At 39.5% G+C, this 9,621-nt stretch overlaps 1 protein-coding gene across 1 annotated transcript; it reads right to left on the bottom strand.

Annotated features, from left to right (window-relative positions):
• Window positions 1-7,307: 7,307 nt before the first annotated feature.
• LOC110879339 (zinc finger protein ZAT10) lies at window positions 7,308-8,397 on the bottom strand. The gene has a single exon (XM_035977796.1). It carries the CDS (start codon window positions 8,205-8,207, stop codon window positions 7,557-7,559), a length of 651 nt encoding a protein of 216 aa, XP_035833689.1. The 5' UTR covers window positions 8,208-8,397; the 3' UTR covers window positions 7,308-7,556.
• Window positions 8,398-9,621: the final 1,224 nt, after the last annotated feature.

Below are 9,621 nucleotides of genomic sequence, written 5' to 3'. Positions count from 1 at the left end.
TCGAATTTGATCCCAGTCGGGTTTTAGCGTATTATGCCTTTAGGCGGCAGGTTTTTCCATAACTTGAGATGGTGGGCTTGGGCTGTCCAGTGTTGTTTGCGGTCGCGTGCTTATAGAGTCGACTTTTGTCATTGAGTTCCCTTAGGTAGCAGGGTTTTTATTCATTGGTCGTTCAAGATACACAATAGAAATGAATGAAATAATAAATTACATGAACAAACTAGAAATAAAAACTAAGATGTATTGATAGGGTTTATTCAATTATAAAAACGGATCCTAAAAGTCGATGATAAGATCTTTAAACATTGTTGTATAAGCCAAATAAAATAAGTCAAATATGTCCATGACATTATAGCCTAGTGGCATCTTGAGGTGTGATAAGGCTTAGGGACCATTAGGTCATGCGTTCGATTCTCAAAGAGGGTTTTCTAAGATTTATTGGGTTTTCTCCTGAATTGGTGTATAGACATTATTATCTAGTGGAGATGAATATGATTGGGTGATTCCGCTGGTGGGATGATGATACCCTAGTGGTCCGTGAACAAAATTTGCCTTTAAAAAAAGTCGATAAAATTAAGAGCTAATTAATCAAAATGAATTTAAACCACTATTATTTATAGACACTGGATCATTCAAAAGACGATGAGACGGGCCTGCGAAAACGAAAAAAAACGGCATATTTATTGTAATCCTTTTACGGGCTTAAGAGGTTCACAAATTACACATGTCAGTGTGTTACTTTCAACTCTTCATGTATTGCAAACGGAGCGGGAGTTATTATTGGGCCTTCGGTAATGGGCTTATGCATGGCTGTTTTACTAAAAATAACTTATCGATAGTCAAATTAACCTATACAAGTAGCCATTGCCAATGAGGTGGTGGTGAAGTGGTACGAGAGAGACTTGGTGTTTTAAGGGACTCAAGTTCAATTCCTGCTCTCCCCACTATTTTATGCGGCACCTAGTGATTAAAATGTATGTTCACCAGTTTGCCATCATTTATAATATTAAAAATAACAAATTGGTAGCGGCTGCTTTTGCTTACATTATGTTTGTAGGTACATTGAAATGTCTATTCACCAGTTTGCCGCCGCCACTAATTAACCAGCTTAATGGCTATTCGAATCATCCAAAAAACATGGCATCTTCAACAATATATTTAAATTTAATAGTTGTATATTTAGGTTTTAGGGTAGATAAATGTGTTTAATACTTAACAAGTTTAAATTATATAATCATAAAAATTATATAATAACGTGTATGCAAAGTTAATCAAATATAACATAAATGAAAAAAGGGCAGGGATTTGTCATTAGACTCGAATTCCATACAAATTTTTATTACCCAAATCAATCAAGTGTTTAACATAACTATTTACACACACAATAAAACAACAAAGAAAATTTGTATTAACAAGAACACAAACCCTAGTCATCTCGGATATTTGAGAGTTAATACATCATGAAGAAGACACAAGACCTACAACAACCTCGATGCGTATCTTGAATCTTATTGACCAATTCATCATTGATCGACGTTTACAAGGGCATCGATCTTGTAGGGGGGGGGGGGGGATAGTGCACGGTCCTCCCAACCGCCGGAGTGATCCCACTCCGGGAGCCGCTACCCGACCAAGCTAGCTCCGCGGTGAATTCCCCTTGCCGAGTTCTTACCCTGGGCGACATATGCACGATCTTGTAGATTGTAACATAGATTGGGAACAGATTTAGGGTTTCTTGAATCTTATATCCCTTAGGCCGGTTTCCTTAAACACCTATCTATTGTGGAAATTTCCCATTAAGCATTGAACTTGTGGCTTTGACACCATGTCAACCTTCACCACATTGACAAAAAAAGTTTGAACACAATCTTTCCTTGGGTCGGTCTTTCCCCTTGGATTCTCGCACCTAGTTGAAGGGATCACACATTATTCTCCAGCTTCATGCCACATTTTATAGCTTTTTGCCATCTTCGAGCAGTTTCAATTGACATATGACTAGTTGTGATTGTGACTACCTTCGCTATTAGTAACACGTAGGTCACCCACACCTCCAAGTGGACAACAAAATTTGATGTCCTCCCACGACCATTGTGTAACCATTATTTAAGAACTTTTGGCAGGGTGACTTTAACTTGCCAACCACCTAAAGGCTCAAAATTACTTTGATGCCACATGTCGCAAGTTCTTCTATTGAGGCCCCATGCAACACCCTCGATTGTTGTCAAGGGCCAACCAATCCATCCTGCTTATTGCTTATTGATATGGTTTACTAGTTTCACCCGGTTATACTCATTAGACTAGAGGGTATGGGGCACGGCAAGGGCACGGCGAGGCCCGACGCCGCCCCGGAACACCGCCCCCTGTGGCCCGGCTCGTCCTATCCGTCTCCCACACGACGTGCTCGACGGGGCTAAAATTAAAATTATAGCCGTTGAACGGCTAGTGCATTTAATAAAAAAAACCCCTTTTCTATAAAACACTCTCATTTTATACCATTATTTCACTATTTTCTCCCCACTTTCAACCCAAAACACTCTCATTTTTATACCATTCTTTTATAAAAAATATCTTTTCACCCACAATGCAATCTAATTCTTGGTGGTCCTCGTCTTCGGAGAAGGAAGAGGAGATATTTTATGCAAACGCTGTGCTAAGGGCGGCTCAGATTATTATGGAGGAGGAAGAGGAAGACGTCTCGTCTGAAAGCGTTATTACCAGGCAACTACGGATTAACAGAGACCGCCAAGGTTTATCATTAATAAATTTTATTATCCTTATTCCTTATTTCCTCGTATTTATATTTTTTTACGACAGGAGCGCACGAGAAATTGGTGAATGATTATTTTTCGGATGCACCCCTTTACAATGCCGAGATTTTCAGACGCAGGTTCCGAATGAGTCGTCGGTTATTCACACGCATTGCTGATGATTTGGTGGGGCTAGATCCGTTTTTCACGTAACGACCCGATGCTCGTGGTTATGAAGGGTTCAACACGTTACAAAAGTGTACTGCGGCCATTCGCCAACTGGCGTACGGGACAGTGGCCGACGCTTTGGACGAGTACTTACAAATGTCGGCAAGAACTACGCGGGAATGTTTGTATCGGTTTTGCCATAATGTGGTGAAACTGTATAGCAAAAAATATTTGCGGAAACCAAACGTGTATGATGTTCAACAGTTGTACCAAACTCATGAAGCACGACACGGGTTTCCGGGAATGCTCGGTAGCATTGATTGTATGCATTGGGCGTGGTAGAACTGCCCGAATGCGTGGCGAGACCAATATACGCAAGGTGATCACGGCCATCCAACCTTAATACTTGAGGTCGTGGCCTCACAAGATTTGTGGATCTGGCATTCTTTCTTTGGTCTCCCTGGTTCACTTAACGACCTCAACGTGCTATACCAATCGGCGATCTTTAGCGATGTCGTTAATGGAACCGGTCTGGACACCAGTTTTACAGTTTCTGGGGTTGAGTATAGACGTGGGTATTATCTTGCTGACGGAATATATCCGTCTTACTCTACAATTGTCAAGACTATTACATATCCCGAGGACGGAAAAAGGAAAAAAATCGCCAAGCGTCAAGAAACTGCAAGAAAAGACATCGAACGTTGTTTTGGTTTTCTACAAAAAAATTGGCCATCATTGAACAACCGGCACGTGCGTTCACACCGAAGAGGTTGGGCCTTTGTATGTACTCTTGCATTTTGCTCCATAACATGATTTTTGAAGACGAAGGTCGGGCGATTTGTGAGTATGATGAGAATGCATCTATCGGGAATACTCTTCCGGTAGATCCGGCGCAAGAGGATTTAAACTCGTTCTCGCTAACCAACGACTTCACGCATGCAAACCTTCAACGGGATTTGGTAGAACATATATGGAACAACGCAAACGGCGGGGACGGTGACGAAGACGATAGCGAGTAGTGTAATTTTTATAAATTTTTAAATCTAGTCTTTTTTATAAATTTTAGGTAGTGTAATTTTTTTTAGGTTATGTAATTTTTATTTATGTTATGTAATGGATTTTATTATCTTCTTTTATGTCTTATTTTTATTTAAATTTTGAATTTTTTTATAAAGTTAAACAAATAAAAAATTTAACACATAAAAATTAAACAATAAAAGTTAAACAAATAAAATAAATTAAACAATAAAAATAATGTGGGGTAGACCCATCCTCCACCCCTCTCAAAATGCAAGAAGTCTTATCCTTCATGGGATGGTGATGTACCGCATACGTGACGGCACATGCTGATAAAGATGGGGCTCTCCATACCCTGGGGTTTTAGAGAGATGACTCCAACTTTCAAGTTGTGAAACCCAAGAAATGCAAGTACTTTTGTGGTAAAGTATTAAAGATTCATAAGATACAATTCAAAATAATTGAATATATATGTATTCCACAAAACAAAAGGAATTGTTATCAAACTTAGATAAAAAAATACTCTAGCGTTGCTTAGTACTCGCTTAAGGTTTCTACAACTCATTAAAATAAGTGTAACGAACAACATAATATACGGTAGCGTTCGTTTCATGGAATGGAATGAGATGAAATTGGGAAGCTTTTCTTTGTAAAATTGATCTTGGTTTGGGGAGAGAGGAATTTGAAATCCAATGAATTTCTTTAATCAATGAAATTTGTGATTATTTCAACATTCCATTTCATTCCTTTATTAGAGTGAAGGATTTCTAAGGAATGTTGAAATAGTCACAAATTTCATTAGAGTGAAGGATTTCAAATTCCTCCCTCCCCCAACCAAGATCAATTTTACAAAGAAAAACTTCCTAATTCTATTCTATTTCATTCTATAAAACGAACGCTACCTAATAGTATTTGCAGTTGGCCTTGTTGGACAGTCTTATGCCTAATCACATTTTTTAAAATCCAAAACCTAATGTTAACTATATTCTAAAACCGACACCCCAAGAGGCCAAGAGGAGCAAACCACAAATCAAAGTATACCAACAATAAATTCATTTATAATTTATAACGTGTCAAACATCAACTTGCACTACCAAACTCTACGTCTTTGTTTACACAACAGTAATAACACTTCTTTAAACCAAACAATAAACTATTATACAAAGAATTCAACAACTCCAACCAATTTTCTAATCAACCTACAATCCATGGAACGAACTGATACGAACCAATCGGTTGATAGATAAATAATCCGTTAAGTGGATTAACCTCAAAAGAAAATAGTAAGAAACAAGATTTGAGAAAACTCTCTTTTAATATTTTTCATTCCTAATTCTATTAACATCAACCAAACTCCTTTATATAGACTTACATATGGAAATAACTAAATGAACTAACATGTATTGCCACTAACCCATTACTACCATGTAATTAGAGAAAATATAGGAAATAAATGAAGGAAACTTATAGAACACGTTCTGCCATAATTGGAGGTTTTGCATGTGAGAGCATGAGTGGCTACGTGGGTTTTGAGGGCACGTATCAATCCACCCCACTCGAATTCACCTTGTCCTCAAGGTGAAGCCGGAAGGAACTTGATGTTGCGCCATGGTGGCCGCCACTCGGTGCGTCCAACGACATTCGGATAAGTCGTAGTGAAGTGCCACGGTGGTCGCCATTCACCTTTCTCTATCACACCTTTGACCGGCATCATGTTCTTCTCTGCCGGGAATGAATTCCCAGCCTTCCTCAACCGAGTAACAAGAATTGTGATTGTGGGTTTTGTGACTGTGAATGGTGCACTTTTCGGTGGCAAAAGGGCTATGCGAGGGGCTTGTTTCGGTGTTGCTGAATTTGTTGGTGCGGTGGCGGAAATAGGTGGTGGAAGTGTAGGTACGAGAGCGGGAGTTGGTGGTGGTGATGCGGTAGCGGGTGACGGTAGCGGTGTAGAAAAAATGGGTGAAGTTGCCCATCTCCGGGACTCGTTTTTGAGAAGATCGATCATCTCAGCAATCGTTGATATGATTCGATCCAACGACTCGTTCCATTCGTGAGCGTCCATAAGGGGATCAAGACCGCTCTGATACCAATTGATGATTCTTGATTAATTCACCAAAGAAAAGAGATAGAAGCCAGACTAGAAAATAGAAAGATGATTAGAACTTGATAACTTTCATTCATAATCTTGACTTAAATAATAGGTGCCATTTTATAGGCTTACAAAAGCATCAGAAAAGGAATATTCTAATAAACTAAACCCACTAACTAAACAAACCTAATGTTACGGACTGAAATAACTAAATATGCAAAACATGAAAGAAATGGAAATGAACATGTGCATGTATTCTGTCATGGAAGCGTGGCACACATTTATTTCCTATATTTTCTCTAATTACATGGTAGTAATGGGTTAGTGGCAATACATGTTAGTTCATTTAGTTATTTCCATATGTAAGTCTATATAAAGGAGTTTGGTTGATGTTAATAGAATTAGGAATGAAAAATATTAAAAGAGAGTTTTCTCAAATCTTGTTTCTTACTATTTTCTTTTGAGGTTAATCCACTTAACGGATTATTTATCTATCAACCGATTGGTTCGTATCAATTGGTATCAGAGCAGTCTTGATCCACTCCAATGGATGCTCGTGAATGGAAGGCTTCAATGGATCGGATTGAGTCGACTCTTTCTGAGATAATCAATCTTCTAAAAATGGAGTCCCAAAGATGGGCAACCTCACCCATTTTTTCTACACCACCACCCGTTTCCGTCATCGCGTTGGAAGCCAAATCTCGTACACTTCCACCACCCGTTTCCTCAACCCCACCACACGTTCCGTCACTCGTTTCCGCTCACGAACCACCATCACCCGCTTCCGCAACAACAACATCATCCGCCCAAACAACCGCACCCGGACCGGTTCCTAAATTCGTACATGTTGCAATACATGCATCAGACCCTTTTTTTCCTCCAATTTATATGACTCAAACATTAAAACAAGCACCAACACTTGGTGGTGAGGATTATGAAAGACCCATGCATGCTGTCATCTCTTATGGTGTTCGACAGATAGCTATAAGCTTTCTGAAAAAGAATGTTTTGTTCCATCTTCCTGGTGAGGATGTTAACAACAGAATGATCCACCATTTGGGTAAAGAGTTTAAGAGGCGAATAACTACCAAAAGGGAGGCCGAAAAACGCGAGTGGCGCCCTCCGTGGCAACCCAATAAGACGGTTTCGAATGCCACTGCCAGGACCGACTGGCGGCCGCCGTGGTCGAGCATCTTTCGATTGCATATCCTTGAGGACAAGGATTGTTCGAGCGGGAGAGATTGATGTGTGCCACGCTTCCATGACAGAATACATGCACATGTTCATTTCCATTTCTTTCATGTTTTGCATATTTAGTTATTTCAGTCCGTAACATTAGGTTTGTTTAGTTAGTGGGTTTAGTTTATTAGAATATTCCTTTTCTGATGCTTTTGTAAGCCTATAAAATGGCACCTATTATTTAAGTCAAGATTATGAATGAAAGTTATCAAGTTCTAATCATCTTTCTATTTTCTAGTCTGGCTTCTATCTCTTTTCTTTGGTGAATTAATCAAGAATCATAACACGAACGCTACCTAATGATCCACTAGATCAAACAACCGAGATCTTTTAGCCGGGTGAGGGCTTTCCACCTCCTCATCGGCAAATCCTGAAAACATATTATCCGGCAAAGCCGGCAGGTTCAGGTCAAAACCGCGTTGAGTATGACTATGACTATGATTGGACGAGGTTACACCGGTGCTGACGTGGCCGCCGCCAACAGTACCTTCATAGTGACACCTTTTATGTCCACCCAACGCTTGTCCAGAAGGAAAACACCTATGACAGATGGAACACTCGTGACTCCTCCCCCCACTTGTTGTTGCAACAACCAACGACTGTTCCACGTCACCACCAACTGAATTGTGTTTTCTGTGGCTAGCTTTGTGACCACCAAGAGCTTGATAAGATCCAAATGCTTTGTTACACACACTACACTTATAAACAAGCCTAGAATCATTAATAGGTGGAGGGGATAGAGTTGAATTAGACGTACGAGCACCGCCACGAGCTAGAAGCATGAGGCAAAGTGCTAGATACTCTTCTTCAGTAGGGGGTTGATCACTACGTTGTCGTTTGGATCGTTTTCCTTTCGTCCATGACTCCGAATATAGATGATTGAAGGAATCCTGGCGGAACAAAGATGCGGGTGGCGCGGTTGGAGAGTTTAAAGCTTCTAGTGCCATTAGAATTAGTGTGAGAAGTTGATGAGATGAATGAAGATGTACAAAATATTGATGGATGTGGGTGGGTATATAAGGGAGTGAGGGTGGGTAGGGGGGAAGTTGCGTGAAGAGTGTGAGGAAAAAGTAGAGTTTTAGAGTTGAGTGAGAAAGGGTGGAAGTGTAGTCGGTTATGAGCCTTTGCGTGTTTAAGTCACTTGTGTGCGTGAAACAAACGTCTAGGTTAGTTTTATAGTTGTTTTTGTTGAACGTGGTTTTCTAAACTAATGGTGAGGTTTGTTGGTTGGTTAAGGGTATAAGTGTGGATTGGTTAGTCTTTGACTTTTGAGTGGTATGTAAAGAAAATAATAAAATATATATTGATTGTAACATAAATTAATAGCATGTGGCAGGCGGCAAGGATTGGGATTACGCACAACTTGCATACGTGGGGACATACTTATCACGCAATAGTTGAATCTATTAGCTTTTCCATCATATGTTTCACACCACTTATGTGGCAATGAGGCATGCATACGGACTTTTTTTACACTATGGGTGGGTAAGAGAGTCGACCCTTTTACTTTTGTTCGACTTGTTAAAATTTTAAGTTTGAGCTCGAACTTGCTTCGTGGTATATTGTATACTAATTAAGTTTTTATATGGAACATGTTTAGGTAAGTACTCTTTGTCCTTGAAGCAATCTCACCCATATTTCTTTGAATAATATACAAGAGGTTATTGGTGAATTGATTTCAAGGTTCAATGAAGCAACAAATGTAGATGTTAATAAACTCTTATATGTAGAGGCAATAACCTGGTTGAATTAGCGAGTGTTGCATAGATTTTTGGGTACAATTGCTTTGTTTCTTCTTGTGGTGGGTATACTCATCATCGATAGCAACTTGCGATTTCTTGCCAACCCAAGTCATCCGTTGGTAGAAATCAAGTTCCTACCAATCAAGCCAACCATCGGTATGTTGTGTTTGTATCGACGATGAACAAACCTTAAATAATATAAAGGTGGCTTTGTGGTGTGTGCTAAGTGCATGTGTCGTTAAAATACCACATTACCGCTCATGCGAGTATAGAAGTAAGCTCTCAATTATATACCCTTGTGAGGTTCTATCATCCTCTTATGTGGTACAAACCGAATGCTAATTTCCTTTCCTTTTAGTTCATAAGACTAAAAGGGGTTTTTGACTTGTTAAAATATACCCTTTATATTTTCCTTTTCCAATTCAATCCTCCCATTTATTTCTCTCATATATTTTCCTTTCTTGTCTTTTTTTTCCCGTTATGTGAGAAATGGGCTTTGTGCTCCTCTTGGGCTTCATCTCATGGGCTGCTCCTAGGGTTCCTTGCCTACATAATCCTCTTCTCCCTGGTGGTTTTAGTCATCCGAAAACAGTAAAAGGTTACAGCAATAAAGTGATCT

Source organism: Helianthus annuus, chromosome 9 (genome assembly GCF_002127325.2).
Source record: "Helianthus annuus cultivar XRQ/B chromosome 9, HanXRQr2.0-SUNRISE, whole genome shotgun sequence".
NCBI classification, from domain to species: domain Eukaryota; kingdom Viridiplantae; phylum Streptophyta; class Magnoliopsida; order Asterales; family Asteraceae; genus Helianthus; species Helianthus annuus.
The sequence above is the reverse complement of the archived record's forward strand: the minus strand, read 5'-3'. Positions and strand labels throughout refer to the sequence as shown.